The sequence below is a fragment of the Zosterops lateralis genome (genome assembly GCF_965231275.1).
Source record: "Zosterops lateralis genome assembly, chromosome: 7".
NCBI lineage: Eukaryota > Metazoa > Chordata > Aves > Passeriformes > Zosteropidae > Zosterops > Zosterops lateralis.
Genome location: NC_139767.1, coordinates 12208267 through 12234909, shown reverse-complemented (window position 1 = coordinate 12234909; position 26643 = coordinate 12208267). Strand labels below are relative to the sequence as shown.

At 40.9% G+C, this 26643-nt stretch overlaps 2 protein-coding genes across 8 annotated transcripts in view; one reads left to right on the top strand and one right to left on the bottom strand.

The window, feature by feature from the left end:
• Window positions 1-14581, bottom strand: part of CARF (calcium responsive transcription factor) — a 31515-nt gene extending 16934 nt beyond the window's left edge. For 3 of the 7 annotated variants that reach the window (XM_083865275.1, XM_083865273.1, XM_083865276.1), the window contains exons 1-10: window positions 14476-14581; window positions 12738-12989; window positions 11613-11733; window positions 9229-9358; window positions 8808-8892; window positions 5070-5259; window positions 2815-2935; window positions 1791-1934; window positions 1122-1355; window positions 566-728 (exon numbers count right to left, since the gene is read on the bottom strand). In XM_083865275.1, the coding sequence (XP_083721401.1) occupies window positions 566-728; window positions 1122-1355; window positions 1791-1934; window positions 2815-2935; window positions 5070-5259; window positions 8808-8892; window positions 9229-9358; window positions 11613-11733; window positions 12738-12932 (1383 nt within the window). In that variant the 5' untranslated portion in view covers window positions 12933-12989; window positions 14476-14581. Of the gene's footprint in view, window positions 1-565; window positions 729-1121; window positions 1356-1790; window positions 1980-2814; window positions 2936-5069; window positions 5260-8807; window positions 8893-9228; window positions 11480-11612; window positions 11740-12737; window positions 12990-14475 lie in introns of those variants that run through there. The other 4 variants (XM_083865274.1, XM_083865278.1, XM_083865277.1 and 1 more) reach the window with 4 other exon arrangements.
• Window positions 14582-18366: 3785 nt separating this feature from the next.
• WDR12 (WD repeat domain 12) lies at window positions 18367-26246 on the top strand. Its single transcript, XM_083865691.1, has 13 exons — window positions 18367-18422; window positions 18508-18602; window positions 19534-19628; window positions 20278-20384; window positions 21211-21326; window positions 21723-21877; window positions 22546-22591; window positions 22782-22867; window positions 23053-23193; window positions 23308-23413; window positions 24334-24466; window positions 24993-25065; window positions 25793-26246. Exons 1-13 carry the CDS (start codon window positions 18382-18384, stop codon window positions 25868-25870), a joined length of 1272 nt encoding a protein of 423 aa, XP_083721817.1. The 5' UTR covers window positions 18367-18381; the 3' UTR covers window positions 25871-26246.
• Window positions 26247-26643: the final 397 nt, after the last annotated feature.

Here is a 26643-nt window from a genome sequence, read left to right as displayed (position 1 = left end):
TGTGTGCCCTTTATTTGTCAATACATGGAAGAAAATTAAGGAACAAGATTTAAGAGCTACTGAGCACTTGGAAGATTCAACTCCAAGCTCACTGCACTTACAATAAAGTGCATTTATTACTATTTACACATTCAAAATGTTTATTAAGTCCTAATTTAGACTGCACCTGAGACACACTTCATCCCCATTTTTTCAGCTACTGAAAAGTAGTAGCAGCTTCTTCAAGACAGAGACAACAACAGAGCTATGAATAAAATTTTACACCACATGTCAATTTTTCTACACCAGTGGTTTCCAGTTCATGCAGTCCTCAAGAAGTGCTAATACTGTGTAATTTGTCAACCAACTAACAGAAATCTAATGCTGACAAGATAAATACCAAATAAGGTCAGAAGGTTTTATTCACATTTAATCCAATCTTGCTCAGCCAGAGATTCCACTGAAAATATTGCTGCTGGAAATAAAAAGTCACAGAGAATTCTGGATGAAATACAACTGAGTGGTAAAAATTAAGACTTCCAGTATTTAACTCCAAAATCAAAAAGATACACAAAGGGCAACATACCGTTGCTGGGATACTTTCTGAATTATACACCATCTCCCCATTCCTTAGGGACTTCTGCACTTCATGAATGTGGTTCTTGATGTCATTCACAGTGGGGAAGAAGGACAGGTTATGTCTTTCTGGCACTTCATCAGGTGTGAACAATTCCCTTTCCACATACTTTCTGTCATATGTTAAAGGACATTTATTACCATACTTAAATATATTCCACTATTTCCCACTGTTAAGAGACACTGCTACCTTCTCCCTCCCCTTGTTGCAATGACAAGACAAAAGCAAGCTAGATGATCTTCTGAGCCAGTTCTTTTTGCATCTGCTACAGAATTTGGAATTTAAAACCCTCATTTAACCAAGTAATTTTAAAGAGTACAGCAGCTCTTAGTGGCTATCTACAATGATATGAAAAGATATCAAAAGCTGAGAAAAACAGACTCATGACATCTGGGAATTAGATTCAATAATGCACCAGCACTGCCCTTTAGCTGCAAACCAAATTAATCAAATACAAAAGCAGATACAGCACTAAAGACTGAAAGCACTGCAGACAGTTCTGTACCTTAGTTGCTTCCTCACTGCATAGACCTGCTCTATTCCCTGAGACACCAGTTCTCGGATCTTGTCTGCCACTTGAGGATGAAGGCGAGAAGGCAGAGTATTGTTCTCATCTCTAACAACTTCCTCCTCTTCCTCAGGAGAAGACATAGAAAGATGAGATGGTGAAGGAGGGAGGCAGGAAGTTTCCATTTCATGATATTGGTGGGCTTGCTGAGTAGGTAACTGTACATACCACCTAGCAAGAAGGAGAGAGTTTATACACACAACTCTCAAACGAAGGCAAAAAATTAGTGTCTTGGGGGAGCAGTCTGAGAACTACCAACAACCTAGTCAGTGTGACAGTTTTTACAGCCCCTGAGCAAGAAGATGTCTTTCAGAACTCAGGGCCCTCTCACACCTTTCAATACAAAACAAACTAGATCAAATCCAGAACAATACAACTATTTCTATTGATACCTTGCATGGAAATACTTGCTGAAATTCCATAGCTTAATGCTTAACACATTTACCAAATTAATACTTCAGTGCCACAGATGTCTTACTGACATTGTGGATTTTTTACTATTAATAAGTGACTAGGAAAAAGAAAACAAACCAAAACAAAATCCAAGTAAAATACTGCTCTTTTCTGCTTCATTTGTGAAAATACAGAAAAAAATGGAAGTTTCACCTGAGGACACCACCAGCATCTATCAAGTTCTTCTTCAACATGTTGAATGCTTTCTCCTGCTCCATTCTTATGATTTTCTTGTCAATTTTAGGGTCAGTAGGAACCCTGTATTCTGGAAACTTTTGAACCTTTTTAATATAGATCCTTCCAAGGAGGAATAAAAAAAATTCTCCATCAGTATACTTCGTCCTTGGGAAGGGAAAGGCAAAAATCCCACTTATTTCATATCAGGCAATATAGAAAAAGTTCAAGCAGAGTGATGTAGGGTGTGAGGAGTCTCTAAATGAACTGTAAAATTCTTAAAGATACATTAATAGATATGGATGCAGACAGACACACTTCTGTTCTGAGCTGGAAGCCACTCAGTCGGAGTCATTTTAGTCCTCAGCAAAAGCTCTTGTCCCTCAGTATAGTAAAAGCAAAACACCAATTGTGAACAGGCTGCAGTTCACCCAGCTATGCAGAATAGAGCACATACAGACCTGGCTGCAGCTATTCATCAAACACACTCTTAGCTCAGTAAAACTGAACAAGCACCCAGGAGAATGCTCAAGGGTGAGGAAAAAAACCATTAGTGTTGAAGAAGGAGAAAATCCCCAGTGAAAAGGAAGAACTGTAACTCTTTCAGCACACAGGATATGTGCTAACCTAGGATGTCTGATATCAGTGTAATTAAAAGCCTGAAGAAGAAACAACAAATAAGATGAGTTTTAGGAGCAGAAATAGTCACTAAAGTACACCACAATAATTTGTGAATGCTCAGGTAAATAATGAATCCCAGTTGCATTTCACTGGGAGTGATGTACTGCTACTTTGCATTCAGGGAACCTATCAAATTTCAGCCTTATTCATCAAACAGGACAACATTTCCTCCTTACCCTAAATGAGCATCAACCTCAACTTATCAAGGAGGTAAAGCTAAAAGCTACAGTAAGTATCAGCTACCACTCCAAACCACTGCTCTGTCATGGCTCACAGAAAATGTTTTCTTAGGATGCTCAACAGCTTTACAGATAATTCTTACCTTGCTGGACAAGTGGCTTTGTACAGCTGGCCAGAGGTGCTTTCCTGCTCACCAGCTTTTTTGGGCTGAAATCCTTTCCTCCTTGGCCCATATTGGCACTCCATCACAATGGCTCTGCTTCCTGAAAACACAAAAGTAATGCACTCTGTTCAAGTAATCACTGAATTCATTACAGTAAAATAGTAACTACAGGGAACGAGTTCTGAATCAGTTATTTCTGTTTGCCATCAGACTCTTCAGAAAGCAGAACCCTCAGGTACAATAAGCAAATACAATGCAAATGCTTCTCTCCCAGTATGTAAGAACACAGAGCACTTTAAACCATTTCTCAAACTTATTACACCTCACAGCACTCCTCACCATATGTAAAGGAAAAATATTGGACTTTGCCCTGGTGAGCACCAATACTTCACAAGATGAGAAGTCTTTCAAGCAACCAAAGGAGCACAATACTGGTAATAAACATAAAAAGCAGAACCCCCAAAACAACAGAGAAAATCTGTTGAAATCAAAAGTGTGATGGCTTTGGTTGGGATAGAGTTAACATTCTTCACAGTAGTCTGTGTGAGGCTGTGATTTGGATTTGTGCTGGAAACAGTGCTGATAACACAGGGATGTTCAGTTACTGCAGAGAAGGGCTTACACAGAGTCAAAGTCTTTTCTGCCTCTCACCCCACACCACTAATGAGGAGGCTGAGGGACACAAGAAATTGGCAGGGCACATAGCTGGGACAGCTGACCCGAAATGACCAAAGTCATATTTCATGTCATATGGTATCATGAGCAGCACACAGAGCTGAGGGAAGCAGGAGGAAGGGGAGGGCAACATTCAAAGTTAGAGCATTTGTCTTCCCAAGTAACTGTTAGAAATGATGGTGTCCTGCTGTCCTGGGGATGGAAAGCCGTGAATGAATTCCTTACTTTGCTTTGCTTGTGTATGCTGATTTCCCTATACCTTTCTGATTCTCTCGCCTTTCCCACTGGAGGAATGAGTGAGCAGCTCTGTGGTGATTTCCAGCTGGGGTCAAACCACGACACAAGGCCAGCACCCATTTCCAGCCTCCTGGCTTAAACCAACAGTTCTGACCATGCTGTCCCATAAAAGCTCAGCCTTGCAGTTAAGAAATCTTAACTGCTAAATAACTGAGCTTCAGCACAGCATACCCACACAAAACCAGACAGGCTCAAACAAAACTGCTTTGCTCTAAACTAGAACCAAGTGATTTCTTCCAGTCAGACCTCTAACAAAAGGGATCAACAAGCAAAGCATTAAAGTGGTCAAGAAAGGAATACCTTCCAAATCTCTTCCACATCACATTTAGTTATCTTATAGTTCATGTACTCTAGTATGCAGGCAATGAGCTGCCTATGCCACAAGTGATATATCCAGAAAATTTTGAAGTATTGTAACAACAACATAATGTGTTTCCATAAGATACCAAATGATCTAGATGAAACTAAAGATGTCTCATACGCATGTTGGGGAAAAGAAAGGGTAATTTTTTTTATTTTATTCTTAGTTTTCTTTTATCTCAATTTATGGCTGAAGCTTTAAAACTGGTGCTAACATTTCCCTTTTTCAGTAACGTTCAGGGAAAAAAAAGAAGAAAAAACCTCAAATACAACATACATTCCTGTCACTCATTTTCTCTATGTAGCAAGTAAAGCCTGTTCATTTTATATCCAAACTAAACTCTTGGTAATTTCACAAGCTAAATATATAATTACCAAACTATGAAGTCAGCATGTACATTTCAAAAAGAACCCCAAATGCCAAAAGTCTCTCTGCTGAGGTCTGTTGATGTTTATCTTACTTGTTTGGTGTCTTGAATTTATTTATTTATTATTTTAATGTTTGCAATTTAAATAGTTTATTGACTCCTGTGGAACACACTCTTCTAAAGATCTTCAAGTTAGGCAGGAATAATCGAACAAGCTCTTACCCTTATGAGAACTTTCACATCCTAATAGAGCTGATGGGACCTCCACCTAAAGACCTCATCACAAGAATCCCATCAAATGGTACTTAGCTAATCTCTAAAGGACAAAAGGAAATAATCACAGCAAAACATAAAAAAGGAAACAAGCTTCTTCAGACTCTCACAGCAGTGTGCAAGCTGCTCCTTTTTTTATGTTTGTGTCTTGACCTTATCAAAACCAAGGAACAACATAAAGATTCTCCTCTATGGCCATTTGGGAGCGGATGTTGAAATCTTGAAATCTTGAAAGCAGTTATTAAAACAAAAGTTAGTTACCTGCATTGACAAAGGGGATCCCATCATATGGGACATACTGAGATTTCCACATCAAGCGTGTGGCGGGTTTGGCGGGGCTCGGAGACTGGCGCGTGCCCCACACGCTCTGTGTCTGCTGCTTGTGGAGCGTGAGAACGCTCTCTAACTCTGTCTCGCTCACACAATAGCCGCGGTACGAGTCCCCAATTCTCTGCGGGGAAAGGACGGGAAATAATACATTATTCACCCATCTGACTGCTCTGCATTACACAAGAAAACAAAAGCAGTCAGGGATTCTGGCAGGTGAGAATATAGGCCCAGATTTTTGGCATTCTATGTTTTTTGTCCCCACAGTAGTATCCTCATAAAGAGATTTATCATAGGATCTAACAGAAGAGCAGTCCCCACTGAGGTCAGGAGTTTGTCAGCCATCCAAGACCCTAAGAACACAAAGAACCCCTGAAAAGGTTACAGTCACTGCCAACTCTGTTTTCCAGAGAACAACTTCACTCCCGCGGTTTACCCCAACACACTTCAGTTGCAGGCAATGACTAGACAAATTAGTATTAGATTAATACTAATGGCTGCCATAGAGGATCTTTGAATCCCTAATAATTGTCTCTGCATCTACTCCAACACACACCCTGCACTGAGCTGGAGCAGAATGCACCTGCCCATACCACCAGTAACTGCCTCAGCTACTTAGTACACTAACTCTGAACTGAATGTTTCACACAGCATCCCTCCCAACCTTTGAGGTACTCTTGATTCTCAGCATTATACAGAAACATACTATACCAGATTGCCATGTGCAATGGTTTCAATGAACTCTGCTAATTTCTGAGCAACTCCACAAAATCTGCATCTAACTTGACTCAAAGGAGTTATCTAGCTACTCAGTGCCATCACAGTTGGTTCAGTGCTGGTCTGCAAAGGCCAGCCAGCAAGCAACAAAATTACTGGGACAGAGAAGAACTTTTCATCCAAACTCAGAATGCAATGCTTGCCTCTGTTCATATGCAGCTCAGGGTCAGGCTGGCCAACCAGCTGTAACAGCCAGAGAGTTTGCCAGCTCAGTCTTAAAGTGTATCTGTGGGACAAACACATGGTGAATGAGGTCTGATAGATTTGTTTTGCCACCTTCAATGACAGAACTAAACAGCCAGGTTTCTAAATAATACTGACAACAAAAGGGCAACAGTGTCTTTCCAAGATTATCACACAGATACCTTAGTGACAACTGCCTAAAACCTGCCTCACACTCATCTAAGCAAAACAGAATGTCTGCGGTTAGGAAGACCTAAAGTCAACAATGAACCAATGAAGATTGGTGAATAAACTGGGCCAGCACAGTGCTGCTCCTAGTGCAAGGCCAGACACGGAGGGTTGAGTGTGCACTGGGTGTGAGTCACTGAGACACGAGCTGTTCACACCTCAGAGCTCAGTGCTCTGATGGCACTGCTGCAGCAGCTAACCAAGTCTGCACAGGCTGCACTCACCCACCTGTGGGGAGGAGGACAGGAAGAAAACCATACAGCATGTAAGATCCCTGATTTCTATAGGCTTCACAGTAGGAAAAAAATGGACAAACAAGACTACCTTCTTCAAATAAATTAAGCTAATTTTGTATAGTTAATGAATGCAGTTTTCAATTACATTTTATTTCAGTAGGCTGATACATGCAGGAAATGCATTCTGATCAGACCACTGAAAACTAAATAGAAGTCATTGAAAGGAACTGGTTTTAAATTAACTCTGTAACAATGTAATTACCTTGAAGTAATCACATACCCTCCAGCCCTTTAACTCCAAGGTTCAAGCCAAAAAATTGAGCAATTCCTTCTTTCTCCTCAGGCCTTGCCTTGACAAAGTACATAAAAGCTTACCCTAAAGTACACACACCAAGACTACAGTTTTCCTTGAGGAAACTCACATCAGCAGGGTACCACAGGCACTTTGCAGTCCAGACACAGTAAATGTAAGCTGAACATTTCAAGGCAGTCAGCTTTTACTGCTCTGTTTGCCCACAGCAGTAACTGCCAAAGGAGTCACTGCCCTTTGGAGTGCAGTGGCTTCACCTGTTGACATCTTGTGTGAGTCACAGAGACCACAACACTGTTTCAAGTTTGTTTCAATTCTGGCAGACAACTGACAGAGGGGAGTTGGGAGCTGCCATATTTACCATCATTTCTCCCAATAGAATCTCCAAATTTCAGTAGGACCCTTCAATTCTGTTACTAGTAACGAAACATTTTGACACCTGAAAGATAAATGAAGCCTCAGAATCCCAGTGTCTCTAGTCTGTGCCCAAAAAAAGGCACAATACACCCCAGCACTTTCTGGTGGATCAGGGAGGATTAATGCATACAGGCAACAGTTCTGCTGAACAGCAGAGGGAGATGTTTGTGTCCTCAGAACATATTCAAATAGACATTATTTCTATTTCCTTTTCTTTAAAAATAAGAAACTTTTCTATAAATGCCGCTGTGAATTTTAAACACAGCAGGTGAAATTTCTTGTAATAGAGAGACAAAGCACATCATAAGTCCTCTGATAATATGATACAAATAATAAATGATTCAGATAAGCCATATGGATGTTAAGACAGGAAAGTGCACCACAGAGTCTAAAAACACAGTGAACTTTATGAACTAACTGGCCTACTGAATTAAGCAACTGATTCTATAAAAGTGGTATCTCCAGCATGGAAGAACTCATGCTGTTAATATTCTGAATTCTTAACATTTATGTGGACATAAGAGTGGACAGTACTATTTGTATTAAATAAATGGCGTAACACAAAAGAAACATATGAATATATTTAATTTAAAAACTGTTTCTAAGCAGATACACAAAGAAATTCAATCTCTAGGTCCCTCAAACTGCAACTTCTAGTTATCAGTGGTCAAGTCAATAAGAAAACAAAACAAAACAAAAAAAGAAGTGGCAGAGATATCTAAAGAGATCAGGCACCAACAGAGTATGAGCTTTCCTTTTAAAAGGTACTAAGAGAAAGTAAAATAATCATCTATCAGGAAGAGTCTGGCAGCAGGAGGAAGTGGTAGTTGATCTCTCAAGAAACTTCCCATCTCCCCTCCCTTCCTGTTACGGGACTTATGATGCATTCTAGCTGCTGATAGCATCCTAGTTATCAGGGGAGTTCTGCAAACATCTAACAATATGCAAAAAAGGAAGAGTTCTGTTTAGGTCAAAAATCATCACAGAACATCAAGACAGAGCATTTTTTAACAAAAGAGAAAACAAGCACAAGTAACTTAACTGGCTGTGACAAAAAGAAAAGGAATCAGCAAGAATATCTAAAATAGGACTCTTCAATGAAATATTGATATCAGGGTGTGTTAAGTCTCAGACTTGACACTGGCCAATCACATGGATTTTGATTTCTATTTTGTGATAACACAAACCATGTGAACAGTTGCAGAAGTCAGCAAAGTTTGCACTGTTGTTCAACAGCAAACTCTAACATGGCACACAATGCTCTTCCCAGCACTGCAAGATAGCAGGTTTTCAGCAGCACATCTTTTACTTCAGGAGCTGTTGATGGTCAGTTATTCTACAGTTCTCAAAATAGAAAAGGTTTTCACAGCATTTTATGTGCTTAACTGTGCTAGCAGTACCTGTGCTATATACCAGGAAGCTTGAACACTTCTCCAGCTATGAATTATTCCTTTCAATGAACAGGAACACTGTCTCAGAGCTAGATGATAAAACATTAAGTCAGAATTCTTTGTGGCCCACCTCACAGCTCCTGAGATGGCGTGCCCATGCAGGTGTATTTAGTGGCAATGGCTGAAGAGGGATGGGAAAAGAATCTTCCACTACCCTAAAAAAAAAGAAAGAATAGAAGTCTACACAGACATTCAGAAAAGCAACAACTTAGTCTAAACTACAGGTAAGATCAAATCAGTGTATTCGAAGGTTCATTTTCTTCATATTCTATTTAACTGTTAAAATAATTTACAGTGAATAAAAGTATTTTAAAATCCCGCTGGGTTCTATATTCAAGTCCTCCAAACATTCATAACCTCTGTGGGTTCATAACCTCTGTTCCATAGTAATTTTGTGATAACCATTGGGGAAAAAAAAAAAACTACAAGGAAAAAAGGCAGTGCTAGCAGTAGATCAAAGTGACTGTTCACCCCTTTAACCCCTGACCCACCTGGTGGTTGTTTTTTTGGATATGGTGAGAGATGCCTGTGGATGTAGAATGTAACTGCTTGCACTGTCTGCTATAGAAGCCACCACCACAGTCTGCAGGTTCCCATCACCACACTTCTCTTCCAAAATATCTTTACGAAAAAAAACAAAAAAACAAAAAAACAAAAAAACCCAAAACAACAGCTTCTTGGTTAATAACTGAACATAGAATGGAGAAAAACAAGCTATGATTAAACTTTGCGTGTTGTTCAAGCAAGCCTTTTGACATAGGAAGGAAGTTTTACAGATGACAAAGCAGTCTAATAGTTGTGAATCAGTGCTCAAACTCCTGGCACACATATGAAGGTACACGTGATAATGCTGCTTATATTTTAGGACTTTGGTAATTGTGCTACTGCTTATGAATCCCTCCACAATTAGGCAAATAATCAGAACAACTTGCAAATTACTCTGCTTCCAGGAATCAATATAGAATTGCACAAGTATTTTGTTCAGCTGCAAGTCACATAGTGGTTGCTTTTAAAACAAGAAAAAGATGAGGTAATGATACTGCTTTGTACTCAGAAAAGAACACTTAAAACAGAAAAACAGGCCTCTTGTAATTGAATCTGACATGCTGTTAAAACAAATGTTTTAGCCTTTCTTGGTAATAAGGAGCAATCCACAAGCCAAAAATTACTCTTAGATTGAAGCCTGTGTGTACAGTCAAACAAAAACATAATGGAAAACTGTGAAAGCAGACATTCAATATTTTAGTCTGAACGTAAACACATGAGGTGTCTTTAGATGAGGGATCTTTGCCCTTCAGTTATGAAACCTTCTTTCCCTCATCCAGAGAGAGTGGTAAGCTATTGACACAGTACAGAAATGGATCCACACAAAGCTCCATAAGAAGATTCATAAGTGTGCACTGGGATTAACACCACTTTGGCTCAAAGCACTGGCTTCTCCTACACAGATGTGCCCTTAAGACACTACAGGCTACTTTGAAGTCTGCACCATTCCACGCATTACCACCATGTGCAGACAAGTGAAACTCAGGAGCTGACAGGCCATTCTCCTTTCTCTTTCACCTCCACAGTAAACTGCTGACAAGGCTCCCCAGATGTCTTTTAAACACTACAAATCACTACAAAGTCTTTTACACAGCAAGTCTCTAGAAAAAAAAAAAAACAAACAAAAAAACCCCACAAATGACACCTGGAGCTCTACAGCAGTGTAGAACATGTATTCAAATACTGTGACACCAAGCCTCAAGTTGAATGAAAAATGGAAATGCAAAACTACTATTTAGTATTTCAACTTAATGCTCACAAAGAGTAGCAGCAATTGTTTTGTCACTAAAGGCTCCCAGTTGGCTTTAAAGTACTGTAAGACTCTGCTGTAACCAAACCTGGTTTACCCCTGCAAGAGCTGGAGAGGGAGGGAAGGTTGAGCATGAGTGTAGGAACAAGTCTTTCAATGCCAGGTCAGGAAACCATATTGCAACCCTAAGAGAAAAGGGCTAGATCATGACTTGAATTGCAAATTTTTCTTCTATCTACCCAGCACCAGGCCTCTACTCTTACTCTGAGCTATCATTTCACAGGAACACCTAAAACAGTGCTCAAATCTTTAGAATTTTATAGAGAGAATGAAAAAACAGTTTAAAAAACATGTGAAAGTTTAACAAAATGTGACCATCTCATTCTCAGTCTCACTCTGTGAATACAAACTAGTACACAGCATTCTGCCATCCAGCAAGGATTGCAGATTAATAATCAATGCTTTCAGATTTCAGTATGTCCATTTTCTAGAGAAAACCTTAAAATTTGTGCTTCTAGTTGTGAATTTTAGCACATGCTTAAAATGTGACAACTAACACATTCCAATGAATGCAAAGTTACATCTTATTTTCCTTGACTGGGAACTGAATTTCTAGGTAAGTGATTCATTCCTGGCTTTACAGAAGATGCATCATCACCAGTGATCTCTGGAACAGAAGACTTAATGTTCTTCTGGCCTGTCTGCACTACAGGAATTAACTACTTCATTCACAATGAAGTAAACAAATACTGAAAATTTGAAGCTGATAGTACAGCTAATGGCACAAATATCCTTATTAAAGGTAAATAAGGCAAGAAACAACTCTGTGTTTGATATGTCAATCTACCCATCACATATCCTTCAGAAACAGGACATAATATCTCTCATAAGCTTTCATAAGGCTTTTGCCCAACAGAAAATGTGGTGTGAGGTGCCAGACTCACAATCAGAAAGCAAGATTCAGTGTATATTTTGCCTTATAACTGAATAAGGAAAGGAAACAAGGTGCGTAAAAAGGGCCATGGAGGATAAGCTTAGTCACAAGAGCACAAACCCTCAAGTCCCACAGGTTAAACTCACCCTGTGGGCTGGTCACATCCAGAAGCTGACCTGGAGGAATAATCACTTGGGTCACTCCTGGCTGGGCAGAAGGAATGACATGCAGCACCTGTCCATTTTCTGACTGGCTGGCAACAATCATCTGTAAGGCAGTCACACAGAAGCATGAATGGCTTTAGTTTGTATTCTGATCATGCAGCACAACTGGGTTTGATTATTACTTGAACAGGAAATCTTTTGCTTAGACTTAGGGCCTGTATATTTATTTGACTTTATGTAGTAAGAAAACTGTCTCTTTATTGTCAATTTCTTAAAATTACTTTCTCCTTTTAAAATAGGCCTTTAATTAAGGAACAAAAAAAGCTCACTACTTTACCTGATTTTATGATGAATGACACATTTATTTGAAACTGACAACTCTATTATTAAAGCTATCAAACACCTGAAGGCCATTCATAGTTGGATTTGCTGTAACTCCTTTCACGGACTAGCAGAACTAATAGTAACATAAAAATTGTGACCTTTACTTCTAAGAAACTGACCTCTATGGGCAGCATGTCATGCAAAAGCAGAAAGAAGAAAAGCTCCAGGGCTTAAAAAACCAATACAAATTAAATCACCTGAGATTCTAAAAAACTTGAATATCTCCTCATGGTGTATTTACCCATAATCACAAAGGACTCTGGGTGAGAGAGTTACCTTTTTTACAATATAGGTATTACAAATTGCAAAGCAACATTTTAAGAAAATTAATTGAGGGCTGGGGGAAAGATGAGACATAATGACTTAGCTTACTGCTATGCTAATGTTCTGATTCCCCCCAAAAAACATAGAGAGATTTATCCAGGGAATATAGGGAAAGCAGCAGCAACAGAAATACAAGATCTTATCACACTACACATCCAGGCTCGATACTGACAAAAGATATCAGTTGTTTAATAAAATTAGTAATGGCTGCAGACAGGATTTGCCTACCTGAAGAAGGGCAACTGGAGCATGAACTGTACCACTGAAAAGTTCCACCTTGTTGCTAGAGATAAAGTCTGAATCAGGCTGTTGCAACCGCAAACCACCACATAAGAGAGTTCTTCAAAGAGCTCCCTCATCAGTGAGCACAGCCCCAGCCCCGTGTGCAGACACACTCACCATGGGTGCAGTGGGCCCTCCCAGGGGCTGCAGCTCACACAGGGGCTGCCGGGGCGGCTCTGCCGGGTGCAATTCCTCTGCGGAGTGGGCCCGCGGCTGGGGCGGCCGCGCTGCAGGACTGCCCGGGACGGGGACTGGGACGGGCAGGGCCGGGGGAGAGTCGCTCTGGCCAAACAATGGATCCCTGGAATCCATGCACGTTAGTTGCTTTCACAGAGGAAAAACAGTAAAATGTACTTTGAGCAGCAACTTCTACAAAGAAAAAAGAAAAAGAACATTTGAAACCAATGTAGCATGTGCTGTATACTCAGAGGAGCTCTTGTCCTTCTGGATCAAGAGGTTAACACTAGCAGTTCTACTTCTGTTTTCTCTATCCATGCTAAAAAATTCCTGCTTCCTAGAATGAAGTCTCTCTACTAAGGCAAAAGACAAATCCCTTTTGCTCAAAATCTGCTCCACAAAACCACTTACCACTTTAAAACACCTCAAATCTGCCTAGAAACTGAAAAGATTTATACCAAAAAAAAAACCACCTATAAAATATTCACCAACTTGATTTGACTTCAGAAGAAATCCTAGATACTATTCCACCTGGCCTTTCCATACATGCATTTAGCTATGAAGAAAAAAATCTCTACACATTTTTAAAATTCTTTACCACAGAAGAAACACGAGCAACACAACCTCTGATTCAAGGTCAAGAAGTGTACATGACAAGGCCAAGAATCAGATTTTCAAAACCTTAAAAAAATAGAGCGTATCTTTATCACGCTTGCAGACCTGAAGTCTTAGAGTACATCCCTTTTTCATTAAATTTAAGCGCATAGGCACAAATACTTGTCTTGTTGAAACTCTGACAACACAAACATTAAGCATGTAAAAATATTGGAAAAATAGGCAGTCCTTGTGTACAATAACATCAAGCTGTCATTTGACCAATGCAAGAAGAGCTGCAATTTGTTGTATCTCTTGCAGCAACTGCACAAACAACTCCACTGTTTTTGCAACAAAAATTAATACATTACAAATCAAAGAGTGAGGGAAAATGTTTCTAAATTTTATATATAAAGTCAGATTTGATCTAAAAAACCTCACAAAAATTCTGCAGGTATAAATCTTCTGTGCTGATACTGTCTACTGTGAACTACACCAGAAAAGCAGCAACAAACAAATGGCACCTGTTGTGTTAAAGACATTGTGCAGAGACCATAAGCACACAAGTAAATCACTACCTGACCGACATTTTATGTTAGAAGAACATTCTGCAGAACAGCATTCATGCACAGAAATCTCCCCAAATAAGAAGACCTGGCAATATCTGATAAAAAATACATGAAAGACTCCTCTCCCTCAATACATACACAGGTGTCCTGTGTCCCTGAACTCTTTATTTGTCACATTTGGTCACTAACCAATGCCACCTCATTTTCAACCTGTTCTGAACCTCTCCTACTCCAATGCATGACATATTCCTTTTTTAAATGGTTAACAAAATAAAACATGCATTTCTTCAGCCCTGTAGCAGGACATAATTACTGAAGGCTGTCATTACATCTAACATCTGGATATTCATCAGTTCAAAACTGAATGGCACAGGAATCCAGGGGAAGGACGTACATTCTTAAAAGACATGATGTATTACTCTAAAGGCAAGAAAAAACCCTGAATTGATGAAATAGAATATTTTAAACTCAGAGTGTTTGTAAAGGAAGCATCTACAAGGACAGAGCATTCATACCTCACCTGAAAAACCTGATCATTTGTTTCTGACTCTTCTGTACCATTACAGCTGCCTATGAACAAACCATTAGATCCTTCCATAGCAATATCATGGTCAGCTCCACTTTCTTCCATTACAAAGTGACCTGAAAAGGTTATAAAAGTTCATTTTAGCCTTCTGCCAGGACTCTGCTGCAGGTGTTGTCTTTAAGTCTTACAAATTTAGCGTTATGAGTTCTAACACTGTTGCAAGATAACAGCAAAGTTCTCGAGAAATCTTTGCCTCCTTGTCACTTTATTACTCACTCCAGAAAAATGTCAGTGTGTTGCTCCAGGAGTACAGCTTAGCCTTTTCTATGAGACAACTTGCTTGATTTGTCATTGCATACACAGATACAAAACACACATACACTCTCCCACCATTTTCATCTGAATATGTCCAAGAGCACCGAACTAACAACCGCACACATCTAGAGAACACTTGATATTTAAGCACATGCCAGCAGTGCTTTATAAATACATTAGTCACCTTCCTCCATAATCACCAGACAGAATTTGCATTATGCAACTCTGTCATGCAGACATCTTGAAGTAAATCAACTTGTTTTAAAGGCTTATAAGACAGCATATAAATGAAATAAAATTACTATTGCTAGTCTACAGTGGTATGTTTTGGGCAGAAAAAACCACCAGATATGTAAAACAAAATTTGGCATTAATCATATGGTGAAAGAAAAAAAGACAGAGCTCCCAGCACTTCAGAGACATACCTCCTATCCCAAAGAAAGCTTCAAGATACTCAGTTACCCATTATAACCCTTCAAACAGACAGACAATACTGAAGAATGAATTGCCGCATCCACAGGATAATGGTCTCATGCACAGCACACCCTTAAAGCAGCAACCAATCCCAAACACCCCAAGCAACAGGACAAAATAACAATTAACTTGGCCCTTACCTAACAAGAGTATATACAACTACAAGACTACAACATAACATACCCAACTGAATAGAAGAAAACTCCTGTAGTTTGGGGTGAAGGAGGGGCAAAGGTGGTCACAATTTTTCCATTCAGTATTTATTTTAAAGACAGGCTGCATTATATTAGCACATGACTCCTACCAGCTGTATCTTCTCCACCACACCACGCAAGCAAATTCCTCGGAATGGACCTTCTTGGCTGTGGTATTTCAACAGTTTACAGCTTTTGTAAGGAGACTGTAACAGGCTAGAGAGTAACTTCAAAAGAATTGTACAACTCTTAAAGCACAGATTTATTCTGCTTTGCAAAGGTATAAAGGACACAGGCAAAGTAAATCCACATCTCCTTGGCTTTTGAAGCTGAATAAAGCATCCTGCTGATACAAACAACATTGAGAAGTTAAGCTGCTCATATGCTCAATATATTAATACTTTAATCTAAAGCAGATTTATTTTTCCATTCAATTTTCAAGTGATGACACTCCAGACCAAGTTCCAAATGAAGTTACCTCATGTTTACCAAGTAATTTTGAGCTTTGGATCTGAGAACAATTACAAGACGTTTCAGTTACAATGTCTGAAGCATCTTAGCAGCAAATGAAAAACAAAACCCAGAAAAGTAGGTTTCATAATCACTCAACCATTTCCTCTCAGTTCAAAGATGTAAAGAAGACACGGCAGTTTTGTGAAAGCAGCACATTTAGTTCTTTGAGATAAACTGAGTTTGTTCCAGAGATACTGATGACACGTACTCTGAGCATGTTGGAACCCAGCCACAGGACACTGGGACAGACAGTTCTATGGGGACACACCAGCGACCCAGGCAGCCCAACATCCTGTATCTAACAATGGTTAATAACAAAGCTCAGGGAAAAAATCCACCAGTAGACTATATACACTATATACATGGTCATATTGATCCAGCTTCCTTTCATAAGCAGCCCAAAAATACCTGAAGTTTTATATTTGTTTAAAATAATCCCTGTGGTACAATGTTGTCCCATGATTTTGTCTAATCACTGTTGTAACCCAGGCAAACCACTGGCACACACAACACTTGGAAAATCAACTTCAAGGTTTAACCATCCAGGTTTCATTAACCTAAGTGCTTGTGTGCAACCACAAACAAAGATTATTATTTTCTGTCTTAAAGAAATATCTTTCTACAGAGGTGTACAAGTATATATACCATTAACAGATCTTATAATCATATAAATATTGCTGACCCATTCCCCAAACAGGAGAGTTAAATCCTGTATATTTATGTATACCTACAGATATTTTGTCATGAATGTGTAAATAACACATAAGTATCTCTTCATGAACATTAGGTGAGCACCACAAAAATTCCCACTGTAACTCCACAGTACCACACACTTAACAGCCAGGGAAGGAGAAATGCAGGAGTTTAATGTGAGTGTACAGTAGGAACAAGAGCTGCATCCCCAAAGCACACAGGGAGCTCTCTATGCCTCAGCTTTAGCCTTAACTCAACTCCACCCTCACCACTTTATAGGCTGCTTCCCAAGTCCAGCACTGCAGGGCCACTTCCAGCATACGGGCTAGTGTATTTTAATGCCACAGGTCTATTTCCTTCACCCTGCTTCCATTTGGGAAGCACTTTTCTCAAATAAAGGGAAATCTCTGGCCATTGTTGTCCTTGGTTCACCTCTACGAAGAGCAAGCAGCCACAGAAACTGCTAGCACAGGTAAACATGACAACCATCATGAGCACTGTATGCAGGGTGTTGGTTATACTTAACAGAAAATACCTACAGTTGGGTGCTTCACCATCAATCTCTTTTGAGTTTTCTGCAAAATGTTGCAGAGGTTTTATAAGAAGACTTCAGATAACTGCACAGCTTACAGCAATCAAAATACACTGTCTGAAAAAGCTCCCTCTGAGGAGCATTAGGGCATGGCGACACTCCCCAGTAAGGAATTACAATTAGCTCTGTCAACTTGTACCAGGTTTGAAATTTAGCATTATGTCTATCGTGGAGGAGGAGGCAGATGCTGTTAGGACTACAGAGAAGATCTGAGGACTCACGTTTAAAAGGTTTCCCAAGTCAGTTTTTTTTTTTGTAGACAACACCAATAATTGCAAAATACACCTGTGTCAATTTCGCAGACAAACAACTGTGAAGCATGCTTAAGAAACAGACGGGATTTCAGAGTTTCACGAAACATCAAACACTCCACAGCCGCCCGCTCTCCAACAAGCGGAGACACCAAACCCGAGCCCACTCAGGGAAACGCCAGCGGGTCCCGAGGCCACGGAGGGCTGTCAAAAAGGTGGGGAAACAGAACTGTACGCACAACGCAAGCACACAGCACGTCCTCACACAAGCACAGCCTTCTCCCAGGACACCACACACACTTACAGCCTCTTTTAAAGTCCACCGCGCGCTGGGTTTATTACTTCTGGTAGGCAGTTTATTGTGGGTGTGTCGCTTGACATGCAGAGAAACACAACCCGAGTGACTCCGAGCAGAGACCACCGTTCCAGCGGCCCCGGGCTCCGCAGGGAGCCCTGCCCGGCCCGGGCACAGCCCCGGGAGCCGCTCCCGCACCTGCCAGAGACCCCGGAACGCGCCGCAGCCCTGAGGAGCGCGGAGGGCGCCTCAGCCCGCGCCCCTCGGTCCCCGGCCCCGCGGCGGGGGCGGCGGAAGGGGCGGCCCGGGGGGAGATGCCGGGGGCGCGTTACTCCACCTGGGCTCGGCCGCCGCGGCCCCGCCGCCATGCGCGCCTCCGCTCCGCGCACGCGCGCCGGCCCTCAGCGCGGAGCGGGGCGGGGGCGCGCGGGGGGCGCCGGGAAGGCGGCGGCGCGCGGGCTCTCGGGAGCGCGGCGGGCGCGCGGCAGGCGGTGCGCGGTCCCGCGGGGGCTCGGCCGGGGCGCGCCGCGACACGTGGGCAGCGCCGGTACCCGCGGCGGCAGCAGCGATGGCGCAGCTCACGGCGCGGTTCCGCACCGAGAACCGCAGGTGAGCGGCCTCCCCTCCCGGGCCGGGCCGTGGGGGGTTCGGGAGCGGGTGACGCGGAGGCCGTAACGGAGCGCTGTGCCCGCAGGTTCGCCGTGGAGGATGTGCCCTTCTCCGTGCCCGCCACCTCCGAGACCACCGACCTCAGCCAGCTCATCAACAAGCTGCTGGCGGCGGCGCACGGTATGTCCCTCGTGTCCCGGGCTGGGCCCGGCCCCGCGCGGCTGTCAGGGCTCCGGGCGGGGATGGTGACGGCCCTGCCCCGGCCCTGCCCCGCTGCCCGGCCCGGTGCCTGCACCGAGACACTCCGGAACCCGGTCTGGAACCCCGCGGGTACCGGGGCTGCTCCATCTCCGGAGAAATGGAGCAAGGGCTGGAATACCGTGTGTGCCCGGCGCCACAGGCCAGGCTGCCACAAATGGGAATGGAAGTGATGCCCCAAACCTGGCTCAGGAACTAATGAATCCAGAGGTCTGGGGTTTATTACAGCCTTTAAGAGAACCTCAGCTATTCTGTCAGCGTGAAATGGGCCCACTGACTTGAAGGCTTATCTAAGGAAACACACTTGTCCAATGTTGTTGGAAAATCCCATTTTACCCATGACATTGCAAACAATCTTGAACAGAAAACTAGTGCACAGCACAGTGCTACTGCCAAAATGCAGAGCGTTTCTCATATATGCCGTTACATAAGGAAAAGTATGAACCAAAAGTTCCTATGGTTTGCCTACTGGTGCCACAAACACAGGGCTCTAGCTGGAGTAACAAGTGACAAGATCCAAACAGAACAGTCAGGAAGCACCACTGGGGTTTGATAGCAGGTAGCTACAGGGAAAATACAATAAGAGGCAATTTTTCCTTCCTCTTAAATTATCCTGCGGACGTAATGGGCTGCCCGTTTAAAACTGGGAGAAGAAACTAACTGGTTGGGTTTTTTGTTCTTGTTATCATTTATTTTGGGGTTTTGGTTTGGTTTTGGGGAGTTGTTTATGTTTGGGTGTTTTTTAAACTCTTCCTGGCTCCATTTTCCTGAACCAGTCACAAAACGATGCCATTCTTGATGGTATCAAATAAATAGTGACACCTGAACATTGATTTTTCCCAATTGGTTTCAGAGGATCACAAGTATGTGGAATTTGACTTCCTTATCAATGGCCAGTTCTTGCGATTGCCGCTGGTCACACACATGGAAATGGAAAATATTTCTACAGTAAGTCATACTCAATGTCTCCCCTTCTTGGACTGCAGAACAGACTTAGACAGTTTATTTCAATCTGATTTAGATATTACACTGTCAGCTAGGTAGATTTCCTTGCTAGTTTCATTTCTTTTCTGACTTTCCCAGGAGAATTCTCTATATTTTTAAATCCATTAGGAACTGCAGTGATTAGAGACTACAGACAGAGCAGTGCAAGGAATGTAATCCCATCTGTTGTCTGTGTACAGTTCAGAGGGGAAATTCTCTTACTCAGTTCATCATTAATACATTTTTGTCTCTTATGATGGAGGATAATGGGGATGTTTAATATTACCTCTAGAAAATGATGCAAAGTGTTTTAGCTACCAGTTTTGTATTAGTAAATATAGAAGAAGAGGAATGTAAGTAGAGTGAAATAATTTGCTTTTGCTTCCAGCTTGCTATTAATAGTAATTTGATAAAAATATGGAGAACAATGTAATTCACACTTTTTTTTCTAAATACTTTAGTTCTACTGACGTGGTGAAGGACTTGGATACCAAGACCTTTGCTCAATAAACTTGTATATTTGTGCCACTCTACAGTTAAATTTTACTGTTAGTGATTAAAAAAACCCAAACCATGCTATATCAGTAAATAAGTATTTTATCTGTGAGCTCAGGAAGAAGTGGTGGAAATCGAGTATGTGGAGAAATACATGGCCCCTCAGCCAGAAGAATGCATCTTCCATGATGACTGGATCAGTTCTGTTCAAGCCACTGAAGAATGGTACCACATTAAACCAGTTCTAAGTTTTGTCTTGCTTATTCATGTTCCTCATGAATCATGGTATCAAATAGAGCAGTATTTTCTCTTTAATTGGGGGGGGGGGGGATTTCCCCTCTTTGCTTTATTTTTCTTTTTTTTTTAGTCAGCTACTTGCTTTTGTAAGCAGGTCACTGGTTACACTGTCACATGACAGGGACTTTAATGAGGTAGAAAACAGCTAGACACACTGAACTTGAGATGCTGCTTATACAAATGAACACAACAAATGCTGTTTACTATCCTTTTTCTTAAAGGAAAAGTTTTCCCCATTACTCTTTTTTGCTTAAACTCTTGACTTCCAATGTGACACCCATTAGCAACAAATAGAATAGCATACCTTTCCTGCAGAGATTTTCCTGGAAAAAAGCCAAAGAGGCATAATTGCTTTTTTCTACTGTATTTTCACATTCATTTTCCAATCAACTAGGTAATGTTCATATATTAAGTAGAGATTTGAAAATGCTTTGAGCACCTCTGGCAACATAGTAGTTTTACTAACATTAAGTTTTGAATTATGTGAATTATGTAAGGGATCTATAGTCCCACCAACCAGAACATGCAGTCCTCTCACTGCTTGTCTTTCTAGCCTGTACTCTTGGCCTCCCATTTGCAAGGCTTTAATGAAGCTTGGCTCTGTAGCAAAAACTATATTTTTTCCTCTTTCAAGCTATTTCTTTTAAACCAGTTACTTTGCTAAGAGTTTTCCAAGTTTCTGGTTGAGGCTTTATTCCATAAAAACATTTGTTGGTCTTAAAGACAATGATGTTTCCAATGCTGTGCCCTGTAGGATCTTAACTGGCTGCTACGATCAGACTGCTCGGATCTGGTCTGTGGAAGGAAAATCCATCACGACAGTAGCTGGGCACACAGAAGTAGTGAAGGATGTGGCATGGGTGAAGCAAGGTCAGTATATATAGAAGGGGAATAGTAGTACTAGTTTGATTTACTGGGGGAGAAATGCTGCAGTTCCTTAACTGTGAATATTTCATTATCTAAATGTAATTATTTCAATCTCTGTCAGTGGTATAAGAAATTAAGTCATGGTGTGCATAAAATAGTCCTTTGACAGTAATGAATATAGGTACTTTAAGATGATTGTTGTCTATCCACCTCGCAGTCTCCATTAGCAAATACAGGTGCATATGTAGTTATATTAACTGTACTTGCAGGGTCACATGATGTAAACTGAAACACATATGAGTTTCTGTCTATCTGCTATTTCTTCTAGGATTAAAATAATTATTTATAAAGACTCTGGAAAGCTGAGTTGAGCATGAGCGTAACTTTTTTCTTCCTCAGATAGTTTATCATGCCTGTTACTCAGCGCTTCCATGGACCAAACTGTCCTGCTCTGGGAGTGGAATGTGGAGAAGAACAAAGTGAAAGCCCTTCACTGCTGCAGGGGACACGCTGGCAGTGTCGAGTCTGTGGCTGTGGATTGTACAAGAACCAAAGTGAGTGACTTCTGGAAAGAAATCTTTGTGGTTTGGGATATAGCAACCTGTACCTCAAAAATCCTGGTTTTGTCCTTGCATGGGTATTCATCATCATGATTTTATGACACACTAATAATTTTCCAGTCTTGTTATAAGTGGTGGCTATTGAGAATTAGGAGTGTTACATCAATGCTAAGTCATAGAATCACAAAATCAATTAGTTTAGAAAACAAGTTAAATTTTACAGTGTATTTTACTTTAAATGCATGAGAATTTATAATTAACTATTTCGAAATTTGACCTAAATTTTTGCAGTGGTTTTGGTGGGAAAAAAATTTTCCAGAGTTCTTGGAAAAAGCAGGTGGTAAAGAGATTCTTTCCCTTCACCCAGGAATTCCACAGAGCACTCCCACCAAAGGTGCAGTCATTTCTCCTAGCTTGACTCAGTAGCAGACAAAGTTAAAGGTTAAAGTCAAACTTTTTGGTGCTGAAGGAAATAGCTGTTTTGTAGATATTTTTCCTACAAAGGAAATAAAAAAGAATAATTTGATGTATGCCAACCATTTTGGGGGGATTTTTACAAGCCCAGCACTGTATGTTATAACCCATTGGTTCATTTCTCAAGCAGGTCTCTCTTCCAAGGGCTGTCTGGTTCAACATTTAATAAAATATTTCTGTTCATACAGTTCTGCAGTGGATCCTGGGATAAGATGTTAAAGATCTGGTCTGCAGGTAAGATGTAAGTTTGTAAGGTTATACATCACTATGCTGAGTTACTGGTTTGGTTAATTACACAATTTCAGATCTTGTTATCACCTGCATGATGGTTGCAGGCACCATAAATATGGGGATTTGCTTTATTACTTACATGGACATGGAATTCAAAAACCTGTAGCTCAAGTCTGCCGGTTTTCTGTCCCAGTACCTACAGATGAAGAGGATGAAATGGAAGAAGCAGCCAACAGACCACGGAAAAAGCAGAAAACTGAACAGCTGGGACTAACAAGGGTAAGATGAGCTCTGGGTTTGTCTGGATTTTTCTTCAGAAGTGTAGCCACAACAAATAATTTCTCTTTGCTAAAGGTGACTTTAAAACTTTTGCTGGTATGTCTCAGGATAATCAGACGTTTTTATTTGTTGAAATAATAGGGTTTTTAAATAACTTCCTCAAATTTGTCACCATTGAATTCTAGACTCCCCTGGCAACCCTGTCTGGCCACACAGAAGCCATCTCCTCTGTGCTGTGGTCAGATGCTGAAGAAATCTGCAGCGCATCATGGGACCACACCATTAAACTCTGGGATGCTGAGACTGGAGATCTCAAATCAACTTTGGTGAGATCATTATACTCTGCCTGTAGGTTCAGCTGAAATCCAGCTCAGAGAAAAAGAAAAAGCTGTGTAAAATAGTAGCTCCTGTCTCAGAATTATTATTTTCTTTACTGGCAGACAGGAAACAAAGTGTTTAATTCTGTCTCCTACTCACCCCTGTGTCGACGCCTTGCGTCAGGGAGCACTGACAGACACATCAGACTGTGGGATCCTCGCAGTAAAGGTGAGCTTAAACCTGCATGGTCTCAAAGATGTTCTTCGAAATCAGAACTTTGTCCCGTTGAGAGACATCTCACAAACTTTTCTGGTCCCTCTGCTTGAAACCAGCCATTTCGGGGCTTTTATGAAATACAAAGCTTACATCTATTTTCTGTATTCTGGTGCAAGACTTGTTTTAATTTCTTACCTAATAATTCAGAAATTATTCTTTTTAAATTTGCTAATGAATGTTCAACTGTGCAATTGCAGACTTCATTTTTTCATAAGGTTCAGACTGAGGCTGGTCTGATAATCATTAAAGTGAAATAGTAATCACTTAGACATGGTACTATGTTTCATAAACAAATATAATTACAGGTATTATGACTGAGCTGACCAAATATATTTTTGTAGACACATTTCATGGAATGGTCTGGGTTGGAAGGGACCTTAAAGATCATTGAGTTCCAACCCTCCTGCCTGAGCAGGGACTCCTTCCACCAGAGCAGATTGCTCAAAGCCCCACCCAGCCTGGCCTTGAACACATCTTTTTTGTAGATTCTGTTCAGGTACTAGAAGGCCACAAATAGTAAATAACATTTATTTGTTTAGCTTCTGTAGATCTAATCCAAAGTTCACTAGCATATTACATGTTGTTAATCAAAGCATTTTTTTATTTGCTTTAAAAAAAATCTTTGAAAAGGAAGTTTAGTTACAAGAAAATAGATCTTATAAAGTTTCGGGTTGGTTTCTTTTTTGTTTGGTTTGGTTTATTTTTTGGGGGATTTTTCTTCCCCAGAACTTGTGTGGCTTACATTGTTGTTCACTTTAAATAAAGTTCACTTAACACTTAACTTGAACTGCAGTCACACTGGATTTTGTACAGCTTCAGCGTGCTGGTTTCAGCATCTGCTGATGTCTGTGTTTTTTCCTCTTTCTATTCAGATGGCTCCTTGGTTCTCCTGTCTCTGACTTCTCACACGGGCTGGGTGACATCTGTGAAGTGGTCACCTACCCACGAGCATCAGCTGATCTCTGGTTCTTTGGACAACATTGTGAAGCTTTGGGACACAAGGAGGTAAAATAAACCTGTGTGTGTTGTTGTTCAAAGGCATGTAAGCTTACAGGGTGAGCTACCCTTCATGAAATAGCAAAAGCAGTCAGAGACATTCAGTGGAGACACGTGTGGCATTTGTGAAAACCCTCTAGGTTTTGGAAGTCAACCATAACATTAAAGGGAGAAAAACACTTGTAGTCTACCACAGGGCTGGAGAGCATACACTGTTGAGTAGCACTGGCACATGGAAGAAGGAAGCTGTAATAAATTCTTCCTAACAACTGATTGAATTTCAGTCTCAAAGCTGTTTGCAAGCAGATGAAAAATGTTGCTGCTTTTCTCTTTGGGGATGTAGGAGAGGATAATAATAATGTGATTGGCTCTGGGGAAAGCAGAGGAAGCATCACAGATGGTCAATGTCTGTACTCTCTCAAAGTGTTTATTACTGCTTGATCACATCTGTTTGGTAGCACTGGGACAGCATTTCTCTCGGGGACCAGTTGTTGTCTGTGATTGCTCACGTAGCTTCAAACCTGTTTTTCACTAGTTGCAAAGCTCCTCTGTATGACTTGGCTGCCCACGAAGACAAGGTTCTGTGTGTGGACTGGACAGAAGCTGGGGTAAGAATCTGAAGAGCAAGTTACTTGATTTATATGCATGGTGTTTAAGAAGAGAGCTAAAGCAGCCATGGGCTGTTACTTCCTTAGGCTTAAAACTAGAAGAGGACAGGCAGTTGTAGTTGTGCTGTGTTTGTTGTCTGGGTGGTGGTGTCACAGGCACTGCAGCATGTCCCCACACCCTGCAAAGGGGAAGGGTGGGAGCAGAAGCTCTGTGGATTTAACTGAGCATTATAGTGATATTCCAAACAAGGAGAGACAAGAACAGCACTGCACCTTCCTCAGAAAACACATGTTCCAAGGTAGTTTTCTGCCATTGGGACTGAAGCAGCAGCATGAAGTAAAGCTGGGGCGTGGCAGTCAGTGCATGTAGAACGGGGAAATTGTATAATCCTCTATAGCAAACTGTTCTGCTACTGTAGTGTACACATGTATTTAAAATTATCAAAAAAACCCATTCTCTGAATGATCAAGATTTTCAGTGTGGTTCGTGTTTGCTTTAAAAGTCAGGAAAAGCTTTAGCAACTTTCCTACACAAGTTTCACTTTTATTTTAAGAGGGGAGTAAGAGACAAAGTTGCTTCTGCACTTTGATTCTGGGTTTGAGTTATGCATTAACAGTTCATTATTCACTACTACTTTTTAAAAAGGAAAGAAAAAAATTGGGTCCTTCACTTTTATGTACTTATTTTGCTTAGTTCTGATATTAATCAGTTTCCTTCTCTCATCAGTTGTTACTGAGCGGAGGAGCGGACAACAAACTCTATTGCTACAGATACCCAGCTACAGCCTCTGATGTTGGGGCATGAAGGTCAACAGCCAGAAGACTTCCTTTAAAAAAACAAGATTTTTACAGCAGTTGCTCTCTATTAGCATCTCTACAAAATCAACTTCAGAATAAAGAAGTTGGTTGTTCAGAGAGCTATTCCTGGTTTTTGTATTAGTAACCTAAATCCATGTCTCTCACAGAAAAATAGCAAAGCCCAAATGGGATTCATGTGAAACAAAGCAAAGGTCATTTCCTCCCTTTTCGATGGCTTTGAATTAACATCTTTTAAATTACTATTTGTATAGCCCTTTAAATAAGAAGTAAACTGTTTGCTGATGCTTAAAGAAAAGCTACTCACTGACTAAATTATTTTTTGAGTTTACCTACTATCAGTTGGGAAAAAAAATAAAGCTTTTATCAACAGTTCATTGGTTTAGTGTGTCATTTCAGATAAAAATGACATTTCAGCTCTCCTCTCAGTCTGGCTGTTGGAAGTTCTTATGATTTGGTCCTTAATTAAAAACCCAGGCATTTTTCTAGGATGAAGACTTGGTATGTGTGCAGTGGAAATAGCATCATATAGAGGAAATTGACAGATTTACTGGCAGATGAAATATTCCATATTTTAGTAGCTCATAAATTAGGGCTGTAGATTATAAGAATGCCAGCCTTGTACCACAGTACTTGTTGTGTTGCAGTACTGCTAATGTGGTGTCTTTGGTCCTAAAAGCAGATGTGTAGAAACAATGGTGGATCAAGAAGGCAGAAATAGAAGTAATTTGTTCTGAGAAAGAACAGATGCAAAAAGTTGTA

Coding starts and splice junctions, on each gene's coding strand:
- WDR12 (XM_083865691.1), top strand. CDS start 18,382: ATGGCGCAGCTCACGGCGCGGTTCCGCACCGAGAACCGCAG. Junction 19,629..20,277: donor AAATGGAAAATATTTCTACA/GTAAGTCATACT, acceptor CTGTGAGCTCAG/GAAGAAGTGGTGGAAATCGA. Junction 22,592..22,781: donor GTTAAAGATCTGGTCTGCAG/GTAAGATGTAAG, acceptor TTTCTGTCCCAG/TACCTACAGATGAAGAGGAT.